Genomic DNA, 19464 nt, shown 5'->3' with positions numbered 1-19464 from the left:
TTTTAGGGTTCGGTACCCAAAGGGTAAAAACGGGATCCTATTACTTAGACTGCGCTGTCCGTCTGTCCGTCACCAGTCTGTATCTCATGAACCGTGATAGCTAGACAGTTGAAATTTTCACAGATGATGTATTTCTGTTGCCGCTATAACAACAAATACTAAAAAGTACGGAACCCTCGGTGCGCGAGTCCGACACGCACTTGGCCGGTTTTTTTTCTAATTGGCGTAGCAATAGATAGTAGCTTGAAAGGATAATAAATATTAATATAATTAAATTTGGTCTGCTCGAAAAATGGCGACTCTCTGTCCCATCTAGGGGACATCATCATCATCATTTTAGCCTTCAGTCGCCGACTGCTGAGCTGCTGCATTTTATTATTGCTAATATTGCAATACCTAATTAATTGCAATTCTATATGATTCTCTAAATGATCTAATGATTTTCTAAAAAGTGTGCTATCAAGTTCTAACCTACCTGGCAAATAAAAATGATGTCTGACCTTGCAAGAGTAAGTGCCAGTTGCACTATCCGCACTTGTCAGACTGATCAACGTCATCCAGCGCGCCGCGGCTGTTTACTATGAAACTCCATAAAATCCGACCCTAATTAAGCACCAAACAACATCATACACTGCAATCATACACAGTAGTATGCAAGGAACTGGGCCCGCAAAAAAGAAGCAAAGTCCTAGCCATAAAGCCACCCATAACCATCAGGTAAAAAGTTTGGAGACCCTACCCAAAATAAATAAACTGTCTCCAGTTCAACTTATTACCAGTTTTTAATGAATATTTGTTTTCCACCAGCCATGTCAGCATACCAGAAGTTCTACGCGCTGGAGCAGGACAACTGGAAGGACCCTTTGTTTCTGTACGGGCTGGGGCTCTGTTACTACCACTATAACGCCTTTGAATGGTAAGTTCATAATTTTTATTTAAAAAAACACTATCTGTAAACTCAGGTTACTTTAGTTCATATCACCAAAGATAGATATAAAACTCCGTAATAGATGGATACAGTCTAAGGAAAAACGTGCCTCGAAAAATCACGAAAATTGATTCTCGATCAGATGGCGCCACTAGCTTTGGCCTACTCTCGTATAGAGGGCGTTGACGGTTTCGTTTGTTATTTATAATTTTAACGCATATCCGTTAAAGAACATGGGTCAAAATCATATAAAAATAATTAATGCAAATAAAAAAATCATTTATCCATATTTAAATACATTTTAACGTATTTTTATAAATCTTCATTTTTAGTTTTAAAGTATGTAGATAGATGGCAGTGAATTTACAAAATTTACTATGACAGTACCGCTCTATCTTATTATATCCTCTTTGATATCAAACAACAATGGTCCAAATTCAAGTTCGTGTAAAGTAAAATATGTATTATGTCATGGCCATACCAACTTTTAACATTACCTTTTAACTATATTAGTTACCTGGTTTCATAGACATAGTATATATAAGTAGTTATAGACGCGCCACCGAGCGACCGGGGGTAAGAGAAAGAATATTCATATAAAATGTGGGCAGCATAGGATTTTTTCTCTTTCACTCTTATAAATTTCGGTATTTCGCCATCGCCTCCGGTAGGATAGGTATATGATGCCACCCGGTCGGTGATAAGGACAAAGCATGGCACTATTTTCTCTTTCCTTTTATAGGAATCGCAATAAGACTATCTTTATCTATCAAAGAGTGTCAGGCCCTTGCCTGGTTTAGTTATGGGGTTTTTAAATCAGTGTTTTTCATTATAATATTTAATAGCCAGTTCAACAGCCAGCTGAAAGATTGACCAAAAATATTCCTCATGCTTAAATATTGCGCGCTTCAATCACATTCACTCATTCGTTCATTCAGGACCTTTTTTTGTAGTTATTAGTGTAAGTACAAGTACTGTCAATTTCTATTAAGCTAAAGTTTCATTTCGCTTGGTAAGGAGGAAGGAGGAAAACCTGGCAAGCGAGAGGTACGAGGGAGACCTATGTCCTTTTCTAAATGTTCACATTCTTACATTTAAGAATTAAGAGTGCCCGGCAAGCTCGGTTCTCCATACAGACGTAGTTACGTTCTCATTTAAAAACGACTAGCTATATAGATTGCTCTGAAACTTTGTAGGTACTTACAATAGGATAAGTTATATCCATGCCTGTAATTAGTTTATGTAGCTTCAGACACCATAGTTAAAAAAATACAGCCAATTTAAGTTTTTAATACAAAACTTGTTTTTGCTTTATTTCGTTTGTTTTATAAACTGGAGCTATATAAACTAATTACAAGCATAGATATACCTCATGTCATTGTATGTGCAAAGTTTCATTACAATCCAACACGTAAATAGTTTTAAAATGAGAACGAAACTCCGTTTATATGGGAAGGTGAAATTCGGCCGAGGTTGCCGGGACTCCTTATCTAATAAATCTAACAATATTATATTTAAATGTGAAATTGTGTATATTTTTTACGTTTATATCACACAAAAACTAATGGCTCTGTGAGCTTTTGACATCGCCACCATAACTTAAAACTTATCTTCTTCGGACTTCTTTTTAAAATAAAAAATGCGCCAAATAAGTTCGCGTTCAAAAAATTCTTACATGCTTTCTATGCTAGCGGAATGAAAGCTTCTTAGTGTATTTTTATTCGTTTCATAATGAGTCTCGTCGTTATTTATACATATATATTATATATAGTATATATGTATATTATATTTGTATATATGTGATTATATGTCATTTTTATTTTATTTTTGCTGTTGTATTTGTAGCACCGCCCACAATCTCTCTGCTTAGCCTTAAGGTTGACTGGTAGAGAATGCCTTATGGCATTAAGTCCGCCTTTTGTACTGTAAGGTTTTTCTTTTGTGCAATAAAGATTAAATAAATAAATAAAACTGAAAAAATGTAAGGCTCTGCCATTTTGAAAACATTTCCAAAAACTGAATCACGAAAAAACCTGCTCACAAAATTTCACGAGAATCTGTTGAGAATTGCGACCTGTAGAGGAGAACATCCGGACATACGAAAGCATTTTTGCCCAAGCTGAAACGGACTTTCGCTAACGCTCGGCCAATAACAATTATAACTAGTGATGTACCGACTAGTGATTTGGCCGACTAGCCGACTAGTCGGCGCTCAGATGGCCGACTAGTCGGCCGACTAGTCGGCTTGGCCGATCATTGGTTTCGGCAGAGTTTGGATGCAATCGGAACCGTTTCGGTCGCCTCGTTCCTGAGGGCCTACCGCGAACCACGTTCGACGTGTTGCGTCTTTGTCGCACTTATAAATTAGTACGTAAGTGTGACAGGGATGCAACACGTCGAACGTGGTTCGCGGTAGGCCCTCTGGCAGCACAAGTCTTGCGTTCATGTTTACGTATGACTAGTTTTGTCTACCTAAGTTTTCGTGATTTATTAGTCGCCCTTTCGTGTTTCATAGCGAAAACAAGAAATTGTAATAACTGTTTAAATAAATAATACATATAGTGCTCTTAATAAATACGAAAAATGTCGAAAAGGAAATCGCGTGTGTAGACTTTTTTTGAAGATGCTGAAGGCGATGCAAATAAAGTGAGGTGCACCCAGTGCTCAAATATAAACACAAACACCAAATGCCTCAGCTGGCCGCTGCAATTAAATCTAGCGATTCATCACCTTGTTCCATTTCTCTGCCGCAACTACCGCCGACACCATCACCGACACCGGCGGCTATATCGGCTCCAGCGGCCAGCCAATCTCAAGTTGTTATTCTCAACGTTGTATTCTCAAAGTATTCTCAATGTTGAGATTCTCAACGTCAACAGAATATCAAAGACTGTTTTTGTTAGAGTAGAATTGAAAGAGTTGAAATAAAAATCTTATCTTTCCTGAAGATTAAATAGTGCCGACTATTCGGCTAATTTTGCCGACTAGTCGCCGACTACAAACGTGGCCGGATAGTCGGCTTTCCCGACTAGTCGGCGACTAGTCGGTACATCCCTAATTATAACTAAACCGGACTAATACATTACTACCATCCTTTTTACCTTTCTTGTATTCCATCCATAATACCATACTTATATTATAAATGCGAAAGTCTGTCTGTCTGTCTGTGTGTTCCCTCTTCACGCTTAAACCGCTTAACCGATTTAGATGAAATTTGGCATAGAGATAGGTTGAGTCCCTGAGAAGGACATAGGATAGTTTTTATCCCGAAAATCATCCCTTAAGAAAGTAAAAAGCGGGGTGGAATTGAGATAATTAATGAAGTGTCTGCTAATTTGTGTACATAATATGCTCAAATTGAATAATTGCTATAAGACTTTCTCCAGGCGCTATTCTTACTCTAGCTGGGGTTACTAAGTCCACGCAGACGAAGTCGCGGGCAAAAGCTAGTTATAACTAAACCGGACTAACACATTACTACCATCCTTTTTACCTTTCTTGTATTCCATACTTAATATTATAAATGCGAAAGTTTGTATGTCTGTCTGTGTGTTACCTCTTCACGCTTAAACCGCTGAACCGATTGAGTTGAAATTTGACATAGAGATAGTTTGAGTCCCGGGGAAGGACATAGGATAGTTTTTTTCCCGGAAATCATCCCTAAAGAGAGAGAGAAAAGGGGGGGGTGAAATTGAGAGATTTAATGATTTGCTTTATAATTGATGTCAAGCAATTAAGCTTAGGCCTAAATTGAATGATTGCTATTACACTTGATCCAGGCGCTAAACTTACTCTAGCTGCTGCTACTGATTCCACGCAAACGAAGTCGCGGGCAAAAGCTAGTAAGAAATTAACGCCATTTATTTTAAAACGCCTCGCAATACTTTCACATCCAAAGTATCGATTCGTAACACGATATCCTCTTTCTATTAAATATGCAGGTTTAAACGGTCGAGGAAACCGTCCGGAAGGCAACCGGTACAAGTGGTATTTATAGAAAAGAAATGCAAGGGGAACCATTCAGCAGTTCATTATTTTGATTAACAACTTGGCCGCCACTCTGACTTGTTTTTGACTAGAAGTAATATTATTCATTTCATTTCATTTTTCATTTATTCGTTGCATTTATTATTGCTTTATCGCGTATATCTTTACTTGAAAAATAGTTGTATTGTATAACTAGCCTTATGAACCGATGTTGCATGTACAACCAGCCTTAAATTTTATAGTTTATTATGGTTCATTATTTTTGTATGTGGGTATTTTTGCACATTGTAGTTTTTCCTCAGTCACCCGTTGACCACGAACGCTGAAAGGGTTCGAAATGTCGGGATGTATTATAAATTCAATATACGCGATATAATTCGTTTTCATAGTTTTATTTTCGAAGTAATATTTTCTAAATAATCTCAGTGAAATGTCCCCTTGCGTATAAATCCCTAACACGTGGTTAAGTCCCTTATAGGATGCATAAACTCTGGGGTGAATTTTATTGTATGCAGATTTTGTCCGGAGTTCGCACTTAATAAACTGCAATGCAGTGAGTTAGTGTGTGAATGATAATAGTTAGTTTCCTCTAAATTGTGAAATTATTATAAATACAAATTTTTAAACCAGTTGTTTTGACGTTTATCAATATTATTCAACTGATTAAGGTTTCGTTTTTTTTCTTCTGTAACAAAAATCTTTTTTACCACACCAGCTGGTAAAGGCTCACTTGATTGTTCAAAAACTGATGAGAAAGTTGCATTTTATTCACATGTAAGGCAAAGTAATCAAATGCAAAATTTTAATTGGTTTTCTTATGTTTAAAATTCTTTTAAATAATGATTTTTAATGATAAATATTTAATAACATTCATTTTGAATCGATTTGCTTTGGTTTCGTTTGATATTTTACAGTTAGTATTTTCCTTGTGTTAGCGTGGTGAAGTTTTGTGTTTCACTCGGTGGCAAAATTTGTTTAACCCTCATGCCTTGAAACGTGCTTGAAACCCTCGCAACGCTCAAGATTGCATTTTTCGAACCACTCGCCACGTTCGTGGTTCAATTTTGGAATCTTTCGCTTGCTCGGGTATCAATATTAGGGCCATAACGCACTAGCGGTTAGGCCCCTTACGCACTAGCGGTTGGCCGCTAAGGCGGTTCGTTTGAGCGGCCAGCCGCCTGACGCGGTTGTTATAGCGGCCAACCGCGACAAAACCGCGATGAAACCGCGTAAAGCGGCTGGACCGCTCGGCGACCTTGGTCCATTAACAAAATGGGCGCCGTTGAGGTAGTTTGTGTTATATATTTGTACTACCTAAAACAACGAAAGGAAAAAAAGATTTACAGTATAAACTTTGGTTTGTGATGAAGTAATATAGAATGCTTCTGGGACCCGTATTCTTTTGTGGCGGACATGGACATCCCCACTTTCTCTCGCTAACGGTACGATAAGAGTCTCTCACGCAACTAAAACTACGCTGAATTACACAATAAAATAAACAATACTCCTTTTACTCAAGACAGAGATGGACCCTAATAAACTAATACAATAATAACGTTACGGGAACTTTAACCTAATAACAATGTCGACCATAGCTGTCGCAGCTTGTGCAATAAGCATATTGCCACTTTTATGGTGACAGTTGGGTCCGACTTACGAAACAATTTCTTTGCTTTACTAAATTACTAATACTAAATTTTGTGACGGTTAAGTACGTACGATCACAAGCGGTTGCATATTAAACTGGAAAAGCGGCTGGCCGCGCGGCTAGCCGCCCCCGCGGTTAACCGCTAGTGCGTAAGGACCCTTAACCGCGGGGGCGGCTAACCGCACGGCTAGCCGCTTTTCCAGTTTAATATGCAACCGCTTGTGATCGTACGTACTTAACCGTCACAAAATTTCAACCGCGGCGGTTGAATGAAGAGCTGCGGCCCGCTTCACGGCTGGCCGCCACCACGCCGATGAGTTTGTAGCCGACGTGTTCGTCCACTACAATATTATTTAGCCTACATGCTAATATAGAATAATCCATACTAATATTATAAATGCGAAAGTCTGTCTTCTGTCTGTCTTTCTGTCTGTGTGTTCCCTCTTCACGCTTAAATCGCTGAATCGATTTAGATAAAATTTGGCATAGAAATAGGTTGTCCCGGAGAAGGACATAGGATAGTTTTAATCCCGAAAATCATCCCTTAAGAAAGTTAAAAGCGGGGTGGAATTGAGATAATTAATGAAGTGCTGCTAATTTGTGTGCAAAATATGCTCAAAAATTGAATGATTGCCATGAGAAATTTTCCAGGCGCTATACTTACTTTACCTGCAGTTACTAAGTCCGCGCAGACGAAAAGCTAGTTTATTAATAATTAAAAATAAAATATGTAGATTAATTTTTATAGTAAAGCAAAATTTTTGTTAATAGACCCAAGACGCCGAGCGTTCCGGCCGCTTAAATGCGGCTTCTTCGCGGTTGGCCGGTTAAGCGGCCAACCGCCAGTGCGTACTGCGTACGGGGCCTTAGCACGAGAGGTTAAACAACAACTTTGCCCCCTTGTAAAACAAATAAGTTCTAGTAACATAAAGTTAGTCTTTCTACTTAAAATATAGGATAGTATTGCTTATTCGGTGTTACCTATATCTCAAAGAAAAATTTTCAATGTTAGGATTTTTTTTAATGGAAGTTATGAGTTCCTTGCTCGCATTAAGTATGTTTGGGTTCTGTTTGTTGTTTGGTCAGGTCTCGGTATACATCGTTCGCGCGGGCGGTCCTCGGTGCTCGGTCGTCGGTCGACATTCGTGATTCACCGGACGTAGGACGCGCAGCGCGGGCGCGAGGGGCGTAGGGCCGCGGGCGGCGGGGCGCGGGGTGGTGCACGCTGCAGCGCAGCGAGGTCGTCGCTCGCGAGCGCCGCGCGAGCCGAGCCAGTCGGGAGCGGGATGCGGTGACGTAAACTGCACCGGCGCGGGCCGCGAGCGTAGTGTTGATCGGGATTTGTCGTGATCGTATTGTGACGAGTGCTGAACCATCCTGTGTGATCCGAGTCTGACCGAGTGCTTGTGCTGAACTCCGACGACCCCGCTCGACACTACCTGGGCCGCTGCGGCCATCGCCGACCTCCGGACCCCAGTATCCCCAAAATGGTGAGTGCGGTCGAAGCCACCGCTAGTTTGTTTACGTCGCTTCGTGACTTCTCTTTCTCTCTCGCACGACCTGCCGCCCGTATCCCGACGTCGCGCTCGCTCACACGCGACTCCTTTCTATTGTTTTGTTTCTTCCGAAATGCAGACAGCAGACACCTACGTCGAGTCGGCTGCACGAAGCCTGATCCGACGAGAGGTCGCATTTTTGTGCATGTGTGCATATTTTTTTGGGTGTATTTTCGCAGGTAGCCGGAGCCCTCAGTCATTCATCCCTACATGTGTTGGTACAAGGGAAGGGCAATGTGATTAAAGTTATATACTTACAGTTTTATTTTTATACACAATGAGAGGGTGATAGGGCGATCGTAGTCGTTTGTTTTTAGTAACAATATTACATAACTTAGTACCTACCATTAAGATTGGAAATCCAGGGGTAGTGAACATGTGAGGGTGCGTGTATGGCTAGTAAACAATAAAGCGCCACCGCATAAAATATAGGTCGGTAGTGTGGTCGGAACGACACGCGATACTTGCGTTGCTAACTCGCCCTTCTAACGCTCAGTTACTGCACTATTGCATATATGTACTTCATTGTTCCTCGAGCTAACGGTCCCGGACCCAACGGGTAGCCGAACGAAGTAACCGGACATTCTTGCAAGGTTTAGCAACAGACCGAGCTAGAAGAAAGTTAACTATGTGCCCATTTCTAGTACGGATGTGCATATTTGCACTCATTCTTGGCGATCTAAAAACTTTTCTATGTCCTGTCGTTAGTGGTTATTATTTGCTCATTGCTCATTAGCTACAGCTTACTAATTTAATTTAAAAATTATGAACATCGGTCTAAAATTGTATGATAATCGCATAAACAAATATTCGTATATTGTTAAATTGTAGCATTTGTAGCCCGCGAAACTCGTACTATTTATGACACATTCATTAATTCGACTTACTCATACATACAATGCGTGGTTTCTGCGTACTACGAACTAGATAACGATGAGTAAACCATACAAGGAGGACAATCCTTACAATTGTACGATTTGTACGTCAGCCTCAGTCAGCGTAACTCAGTGAGTCATGACAGTTCACTATCAAGTTTTCGCGCACTTTTTCTTACGTCATTGCTCTGTTGACCGCGCGATGCAATATGGAAATCCATTGAGCTTAATTAAATCGTTCTACACGTAATTCCCCGTCAAGGAAAACCCACAGATATTTTATCACAATAGAATCTGTGGGAAAACTTAGCGATTCACTTGTTTCATGGAAATGACTAGAGTATCTACCTTTCTCGCAAAATGAACGTCACAAGCCTTTCATAAAATTTCGTTAGATTAGCTTTACTTACTTTGTTTCTATGTTGTATCTAATATTATATTATTATACCTGTATCGTTATCACGGTTCGTAACCGGTTGGCGCATTATCTACGCAACGCAACGCCGCCGCGGCCACTAACGGTATCCTATTCCTACTCCGAAGCACTCCTATACTGGTATAGAAGCCAGATGATGCTAGTTTTAGCGGACCTATTCTATATTATATTCTATACTAGGCTAGTTGCCTTTAGGCCGTTTCGCAGTAATCATGGAATTTATTTATTTGAGTTCATATTTGGAAAAAAGGTCAAACTTAACGCTTTCGACAATTTTTAAATTAGCTAACCTTATTTAAATGAGATGCCTTGACCATAGCAAATTGAGACGTCATCGTACGTCTTTACTTTCTTAGTAGTAAATCGGTTATTTCAATTTTTTTTGTGGGTTAACCCCTTACGTGGGGTGTTCCCACATTGGCTGTCATAAAATGTTATAGGTATAACATTGTGTGACAGGGACAATATAATAAACACTTTCAATACTATCATGTTGTCCCTGTCACACGATGTTGTATAACATTTTATGTGGGAGCACTATAAACATAAAAAAAATATTTTGTGCTCGAGTAAATATTTCTTGTGTCTTCTATTACAAAAACTCATGAAATGTAAAACGTTGTTTCGATAAGTCTAAACACGATAAATATTTATTTTCTTCGTAATATTATTTATTATTCATGTATTCGGTTCCTCTTCCTTGTAACATTATAGGCTCTGTAGGTAAGTTCTGTATTCCCACATCGTCGTCAACGTCAAGACTACATTTAGAATTCTATATGAACGTTGAATCCACGTACAAAAAGTTTTAGAATTCTCAGAACTCAGAAGTACCTAATTAAAATTTCTACGCTCCATTTTGCTCGTAATATTGATGGTATAATACTCATTTCTTACTCACCCATTTCTTTATATTATATAATTAATATACAGTACCTGTAAATAATATGCGTCTCAATCTCTTCTCTTCCTAGTCGTTTCCCCAACTCATGTCTAAGGATGGTGATTCATGAGTCATGGCCATATTATTTGTGAGTGGACCGCCTCTTAAAGACTGCATGCACTCAGGATTAAGTCGCTTCAGCCCTGTGGCATTTTTTCATCGCGTTTGCCCTTCACAGATCCAAGTATAATTGGTTGCTTCAGACAGTTCTCAGGTCCAAATCAATTCGGGTTTACACCCTCAAAGTCCACACCTGATGCTATCGAGACTCTTAGAATCATGACCGACAAATATCGCCTGAATAAAGAAGACTTATATCTTATCTTCATGGACTTGGTGAAAGCCTTCGACAGAGTACCACGCAGACTCGTGTGGCAGGCTCTAAGAGCTCAACACCTGCCAGAAGGATATGTTAGGCTTATTCAGGATATGTATGATCGTGCGTGCACCAGAGTTAAAAACCCAGCAGGTCTGAGCCAGGCATTCGAAGTAGGCGTCGGTGTTCATCATGTGTCGGTGCTCGGCCCAATGTCCTCTTTTATTTAGCCTTGTCATGGATCTGATCACCAAGATATCCAAGCCCCGCTTCCCTGGAACCTCGTCTATGCGGATGATATCCTCCTAATATCTAATACATCAAAGGAGGCAGAAGCTACATTGCGCCTATGGGTCGATACTTTGGAGAAAGCGGGGCTTAAAGTCAGTAGATCAAAAACTGAACACCTCGAATGCCGGTTTAGCAATAGCAGCCAGTCTACCACTGTTTACTGCCCTGATCAAGATCCAATACCCAAAGTATCTCAATTCAAATATCTTGGCTCGGTTGTATCCGAGAGTGGCTAAATCGAGGCGGACGTAGCCCATAGAGTAAGTGTCGGCTGGCAGAAGTGGCGTTGCCTAACAGGAGTGTTCTGCGACCCCCGAATGCGCACTGCAACACATGCAACCGCACAAAAGGAAAGGTATACAAAACTGCTGTCAGACCGGCATTGTTGTATGGAGCCGAATGCTGGCCAGTGCAGAAGACGGACGTACAAAAGCTTCACACAACACACAACAGAAATGAAGATGCTTCGATGGTCGGGAGGGGTTACTAGGCTTAAAGTCAGAAATGAACACATACGCGGAAGCTTCAAGGTAGCCCCTATCTCCGAAAAGCTAAAGGAATGTCGTCTGGGGTGGTACGGACATATCATGAAATGACGAGTATGTGATTAAGAGAGCGCTATACCTGTCGGAAAAACAAAGAGGTAGAGGCCGGCCCCCAACCACGCGCGCGGTGGACCAGTATGACCAGCCTGTTAAAGAAGGAGAAGCTTCCTGATCCGACAAAGCTAGACAGAATGTCATGGCGCAGAAAAATTAGCAGAGCCGACCCCACCTAATGTGAGAACGAGCAAAGAATAAGAAGAGACAATGCTTAGGTCCATGACCGCATGATATACCCAAAGAAACAACCACAATAACGACCTATCAGTTGAAGAAGTTGAAGTTGAAGTCGATCCTCAACTCGTTTGGAAATGCCGAGTTCCTTTAAATTAGGAAATATATATTACCTAATAGTCCTATACGATAGATATAGAACACAATATATGGCTGATTTTAATGGATATTTTAGAGTATATCCTTGTACCTACAGTCGGCTGCAGAGAAAAGTGACGCCCCCTGCATAGAAGTTTGTATGCAAAGTCGCTAAGCGAATAGTATTACCGACTGCATGTACTTGATAAATGAGATTGTATTTTCCGGGCACTGCACAATTTCTGGGCTTCACATTGCTCGTATCACTAATGGCCTTACCTGTTCCTTTATAGGCTTACTTATTACTTCCATAGTCATTATTCGCGTATACAATTGCCACGATATTCTAGCAGCAGTTCATTAGCATCATATAATTTAAAGTCCTGTGTGACATTTCCAGTCAGCTGCTTGTACTAAAACGTAGACTGACAGTAGGCATAGGATATGTAATGGCTAGTACATGGTTTAGCAGCTTGTATGTAGCGCGTGCCTCGGGCAGGTGCCGCGCCGGCTGCTTCCCCACCTGTCACTACAAGCTGCTTACTTACTAGTCTTTGTTTCTACTTTACCACCTCGCCACCCCTGAGAAATCAAGACCCTTCAAAGCGCATCTGTCATCTTAAACCAGTTTCATAGTTTAAAGGATCTTCCGGAAGTAGTTATTTACCCGCATCGCGTTACACGTATTCAAAGTTGAATAATTAGAAAAAACGGATAATGAGTGACGGTCACTCACTGGCTAGCTCGCATCATGCAGGCTCAAATGACATTTAATTAACTTATCGGTCAATGCTTGCTGTACATGAAACAGAAAATATACATAGTATAATTGCATACTCGTACGAGTATGTTACCACGCAGTGTAGTAAATAAACAGACACGTATAGAAAGCGATAAAATTTCCCGACGGCGCACACTCGTTGGCGGTTTAATTGCATTTAGTGGGTAATTTCACCATTACCGGCGAACTATTCCGGTGATCTGTGCCGTGTTTAACTCGTGCAACGGTTTCTCTCAAATATTTGCTCGTCGGTTACGTTAGGTACGTGTTACAGTAACGCTCAACAATATATTTATTGCCGTTGTATAGGTTTATTTTAATCCTAATAGTCGTGGAATGTATGGGAACCAATACAATCTATGACTTTTCTCTTTCCACACAGACTATCAGGTGTGTAAAGCTTGTAGACACTTTGAAAAAAATCTGGGCCGTGTATGAAATCAACAACGTATATTTCAGACTTTTTCCCGGATCTTCTTGACATAGAGATGGTTAATTTTTAACAAGCAGAAACGTCTGCGAACGATGCTTACGATTATTAAGCTTAGAATAGATTTTTCCACTTTAAAATTTATTCTAAGCTTCATAGAGATGATGTTATTACTGACGATTATGTAGAGATTGTAGAGGATGCAGGTATGTAGATGTTTTATATTCTCAAATGTTTTTATGTTATGTAAAAGTATAGGCATTTTGTTTGTTTGGATAAATAATGCGAGTAATGCGACATTAAAATTGTAAATGTTAGGGACGGCCGGGACGGGAGACTGGTATTTTTATGCGATTCGCGAATGGCAAGTTTAATGCACTTTTTGTTGGCGGCGCGGCGGCGCGTGCCACGTAGCGCGTTCAATTAACAGGATGATGCACTTTGCTGTTTACAAGTTTAACAACAGTCCCCGGGCCAGTTTTCTCATACAAACCGGTATAAGTGTGGCCTCCGGTTATAAATATTTGCTACGTAACTCGAGCTTAATGTTAAACTGGAGACGTTCTTACAGGCGAAAAAAAATGCTTACGAATTAGGTAACTATTAGTGGAAGCTCACTTTGCAAATCAATGTCATTCTCGTTGTTTGTTCTCGAACTGTTTCTATATGTAGAAAATCTTAAATTTATGCCTATAAATAAAACATGCTTACAATGTGGCCTCGAAAAATCTTATAAATAGAAAACAATTGACGATAAACATAAAAATATGTATGTGTTGATCTGACAGCCACAGCCCCTCGCTTACATAAGTTATAGAAGTACATATGTATCAGCATAGAGAATATATAGGATAGAGGGGTACTGGCATAGTAAATTTTGTAGTCACAGTAAATTTACTGCCATCTATCGACACACGATTAAAACTAAAGATAAAATATCAAAAAATGTATATAAATGATTTTTTTATTTGTATTTATTATTTTTGAACTGATATTTATGAGTGATATGTGTTAAAATTGTTTAATAACAAACGAAACCTTCAACGCCATCTAGCCGAGAATAGGCCAAAGGTTGGTATTGGTGGTAGCGCCATCTGTGCGAGAATCAATTTTTCTTGATTTCCGAGGCACGTTTTTTTCTTATACTTTATTTATCTTATACGGAGTTGTATAGGTCTTTGGTATCAGGTAATCAAATAGTTTTTTTCTCATTTCAAAACAATAATACTTTAAATATTATTCTTATTCGATCATACTATGAAGAGTTTGAAGTTGAAGTATGAACTCTTCGCGTCACAAGTCACATAAAATAACAGATCATAGATTTAGACAAGGCAAAGTCCGTCATTTAGCAACAGAGTAGCGGCAAAACCGGAATTTAATTACGGAGCATCTAACTCCGCCGGTATGCGAAAAACCATAACGCAACTATAAAGCGGTTATAGCGGTGCGCGAGTTCAATCTGTAGATGTAGATTAGCTTGATGTAGTAGCTTTAGGGGGCTAGTGCATCTCGCGCGGGTGTGGCGGGTTCTTCGATCGGGCCTGGGCCAAGTCACGTACGCACTCAACGCACAAACCTGCGCGGGCCCGCGCGCGCACCGCTCTCAGCCCTCGAAGGGCGTATGCGTTATTAGCTAGGTCTCTGTTCTAATCGCGTGCAAAACCAGCATAAACACGCGCTTTATTTTCACACATTTCATAGTTACAGTTACACTGGTTAAAATACGGTTTGATTCGCCAGAAATCGTCAAGCATTAGAGAATACACACCACACAGCCCGGCCCCTTCCACTCGCCCCCGAGTCTCCCTTCGCCCTTCGCGTTCGAGCTTAGCTCGTCTTGACGTTCCCACACCCCGCGGTGAGGGGCGCGTTTCTTCGATTATTACAAAACTCTAGTCCTGTGACGTAATTGCAGTTTTATTAAGAAGTGGGTCAGAGGAGGGCAGGCGTGCGGTCGTCGACACTAACGGCTCGCTATTTATACCTGCCGCGTAGTGCACCGGAACTCTGTGCACTCGCTGCATCCGAGCCGAGCGAGGCGCCCTGTCAATGACCTCCTTACCACGGACGCGAGCTTCCTACATCACCGAAATAAAGCTCTCCTTGTTATAAGCTCGCTTATACCACGGTTACCTGATATATTCGACAAATATTCTGTATTTTGCTCTCTCTGTGTATATTTTCCACGGGATTTCAATATTAAGACAAAATACAAACCGAAATAAATAGTAGTGTGTCTACTTGTAATAACACAAATTAATTTTCATAGAAAGTAATTTAATTTGTTTTTAGAGTATTAAGGCAAAATATTTGAGGAAAATTGAATTACGGGTTTTTCATTGTAAGATTATAGCGGTTTATATAAAGATAAAGTAATATTTCATCCACGCGGTCCTACTTTCAAACTGAGTCAAAGTTGCCTATTATTCTCCTACACAAACGATATCGTAGGGCGTCCATTGCGAAAGGGCATGCCGCAACCGGCTGCCCTTCGGCTTGGTTTACGTAAGAAAACTTAGCCCACAACATAACTAGGCTGGCTGTGTTCTCATTACTTTTCTAGTGCAGGCTTTTCGAGTTCTTGGGCAAACCATTGTAACAGGGATCTCATGATCCCTACCAAATTTGCATTATCAAAGAGAGGACTCGCATTGGCTTTTCTGAGCGCTGGAGTTGACTAGCGGGTGTAATAGCACCCCTGAAGCCACCCACGCAGGGCGTGAACTCAGCAACCCACTTGCCCTAGTTTTTACTCGAGATATATTTACACGTGCCAAGCAAACACGAGCCCTTTTGTCTTTATAACGAGAAAACTTAGCTCCGAGATTCCATGCCAATACCTATTTCAAGACAGGAAATGTTTGCTAAGCCGACAATGACGTGCGATTAGGAATTCATTGTCAATTCATTGCAGGTGTGGGACTGTGGGTACGATTTATAACTACACCGTGACATTAATTAAAAAAGTAGTTCGTTGTGTGACTAAAGGGGCCCACTGACTATCAGTTTGCCGGACGATATCGGCCTGTCAGTTAGAACAAAAATTTGACAGTTCCGAACAACTGACAGGCCGATATCGTCCGGCGGACTGATAGTCTGTGGGCCCCTTAAGCTAAGCTCCGCTGTCGTCACGTCGGTATATACCTGCCATCGATAATTATTTTCTAATGATTCTCTGTTAGCGTTTACTCCGTTTGTATCCGCTGCAACTGCTTCGCAACTACCAAGTTATCAACTGACCACGCTGTCCGACGCTTTTCGACATTATCTTCTTCTTTCACATCATCTTTTGCTTAACTTAAATTTTGTATGTATTTATATCCTTTGTCTTTCTGGTACCTTGTACATTTTGCTGCATTTGTTACCCTCTTTTCACTCTCCTTTCATCTACTCAAAGGTTAACTGGAAAGGATCCCTCAAAGGGATAAGTTTGGCTTTGTACTTCTTCCTAATTGTATGTTATTTTTAATGTCTTTTTGTACAATAAAGAGTTTACTACTACTACTACTTCTATTCTGCCATTTATCAGGGCATTGCGAAGGTAGCAACCTAGCAATAGTTTCCCGTTTACATTGCTTCTTCGTACTTATCTTCGCCAAAACTTGTATTTGTCCAAAAGTATTTTATATTTGGTATTTATTGCTGGAACAAACTTGTTGAAGATTGTTTCCCAACTAACCTAACTTTACCAATTTTCCCCGACAAAAATATCAGCAACGGTACAAACGCAGACGTTACGCAAGCGCGGTCAAATTCGCCAATTGTCTGTACGGTGTACGTCCGCATTGCTCGGTCGCAATTCGGTCGCAAGTGCCTGCCTCGCTGGAATTTCCGCGAAATGTTGCATACGTCACGTGTCACGTGGTCGCGGGCGCGCCGATACGTCACGCACAAGGCCGACTGACGACCGGCTAAATACGGTCATGACCATTATTATACTAATTAATTAGCATCACTTCTTAGAGCCCTACTTCCTAAAATCTACAATCTTACTTCATTAATGATATTATGGATGGTTTTGCACCTATAAACTGGTGTATATTTGTGACGTTTTCAATTAAAAAAGGTATCACATTATCGGTTGTCGATAAGGTTGATTTCAAATTGAAGCTTTATGTAAATAACGCCTTATTGACAACCGACAATATAAGTACCCTTTTGGTTGAAAATGGCACATATTAGGATAAAATTTGACATACCTATGGGTCCTATGGTTCACCATCTAAATATTCTAAATTAACATATACTATCCTATTTATTTATCTCGGGAATCATCATCTAAAGGGGTTATGGAGGTGATGTAAATGTGTACGGCTATGCTACTCGGACGAGTCGGACGAAATCGAGGCGAGAGGAAAAGCTAGTAAACAATATTTCGCAAATAGGAGGAATGGGCCTTTGCATTGAAAGTCTGTCTGCAAAATAAGACGCAGAGAAGCGAGCCGCAATAATACTTGATTTGCAATGCAACACTTTTAACTTACCTACCTGAAGTTTTGACACAAAATCGTGTTGCGTGTAGACTTCAGAATCGTGTATACGGAGGCCCAAATACGTAAAATCGTAAAACAATCTGTATTCCAAAGTTTTGGTACGAAGTACGAACACTGCACAAAAGGATCAATATTTCGATTATGCTAGGATTCTGCAATTCATGCTGCAGGCAAGTAAAATAAATAAAGCATGAATTCGTCGAACCATCAAATATTTACGAATTCCATTTACAGCACTTTACGCTATTAAGTATTCTCTCGATGTTCCCATGCAAACTTCGCAGTAATACGGCCAGCAAGTTTTCTTAGTAAAGTAGAATTACGAGTAATTGTAGACTAGGTACTTAGCACCAGATTCACGTGCCAATTAATAGTGTCTCTTATCGGTTCTTACATGACGTTTTTGCGTTTATCTGAAATGTGCCTAATAAGTATAAAGATATTATACAAGTGCGAGTCGGACTCGCGCACGAACGGTTTCGTACCATTACGCAATAAACGGCAAAAAAAAACACGTTTGTTGTATGGGAGCCCCACTTAAATATTTATTTTATTCTGAGTTTAGTATTTGTTGGTATAGCGGCAACAGAAATACATCATCTGTGAAAATTTCAACTGTCTAGCTATCATGGTTTATGAGATACAGGCTGGTGACAGACGGACAGACAGACAGACGGACGGACAGCGAAGTCTTAGTAATAGGGTCCTGTTTTTACCCTTTGGGTACGGAACCCTAATAATTCATCAGTTTCATCAGCCGTGTCCTAAAGTGCAAATACCTAACACAAAATATCATTACTAAGGTAGGGTAAGGTAAGACTAATATAGTTTATTTTGCTCAGGACAAGACTAAAAGTATGACGATTCCATGCAAGTGATAGTCTTACAGTTTTAAATTATTCACGGTTAGTCTTACTAGACTTACTGCCAGTTGCACCATCCGCACTTGAAAGACTGATCAACGTCACCCGGCGCGCCGCGGCGGTTTCCTATAAAATACATCGAAATATCAGGAGCTCGAAAACAATACAAAAGATAATCACGGTCCATATCCCGGTTGATATAAGTCAAATGATAGTCTTATCCCGGTGATGTCTTACCCCCAACCTTACCTTATAGATGTACTACTTAACCTTGAAACGTATTTTCTATGATAATGAAATGCCGAAGTTGTAAAGTGTCTGAGTCGATATAATGAGTGTCTGACATTGTACCAAGTTACCAACCCCTATTGTATTGTGGTTATGATATTCAGTTTATGTGATATTATGTTTATGAGTTTTGAAAAAAACCGGCAAAGTGCGAGTCGGACTCGCGCACCGAGGGTTCCGTACTTTTTTAGTATTTGTTGTTATAGCGGCAACAGAAATATACATAATCTGTGAAAATTTCAACTGTCTAGCTATCCCGGTTCATGAGATACAGCCTGGTGACAAACAGACAGACAGACAGACAGACGGTCAGACGGACAGCGGAGTCTTAGTAATAGGGTCCCGTTTTTATCCTTTGGGTACGGAACCCTAAAAAGCAATGAGTCCCTGCTTTTCTCAAAACTGAATATGGAATTACATGATGATTTGAGTTTAAATTTTACAATTTGACGCAGATGTGTGTTTTGTTTTAAATGTTTTCTGAAAAGTGTATTATAAATTATGCAAATAGTGGATTACAAGCACGAATCGGAAATCAGTCATGTGAAACTGAGGTTCATAACAAAATTTTAATCGTTGTGTTATCTGCTTCGTCACTGTAATTCACTACTATAAATTTGAATTACCCAAGTAGGAGTTTTAATGAGTCTTGCTTAAAGGGAAATACCTGAATGATAACATGTAATAAAATACGTAACTTAAAAGTAAAAAC

At 40.2% G+C, this 19464-nt stretch overlaps 1 protein-coding gene across 1 annotated transcript in view; it reads left to right on the top strand.

The window, feature by feature from the left end:
• LOC134755978 (lysine-specific demethylase 6A) overlaps window positions 1-19464 on the top strand; it is a 49376-nt gene that overhangs the window by 3089 nt on the left and 26823 nt on the right. Inside the window, exon 4 of the mRNA XM_063692706.1 lies at window positions 808-916. Within this exon, the coding sequence (XP_063548776.1) occupies window positions 808-916 (109 nt within the window). The remainder of the gene's footprint in view (window positions 1-807; window positions 917-19464) is intronic.

This window comes from Cydia strobilella, chromosome 3 (genome assembly GCF_947568885.1).
Source record: "Cydia strobilella chromosome 3, ilCydStro3.1, whole genome shotgun sequence".
Taxonomy (NCBI): domain Eukaryota; kingdom Metazoa; phylum Arthropoda; class Insecta; order Lepidoptera; family Tortricidae; genus Cydia; species Cydia strobilella.
Note: the sequence above shows the minus strand (reverse complement) of the source record. Positions and strands in the feature narration are given on the sequence as shown.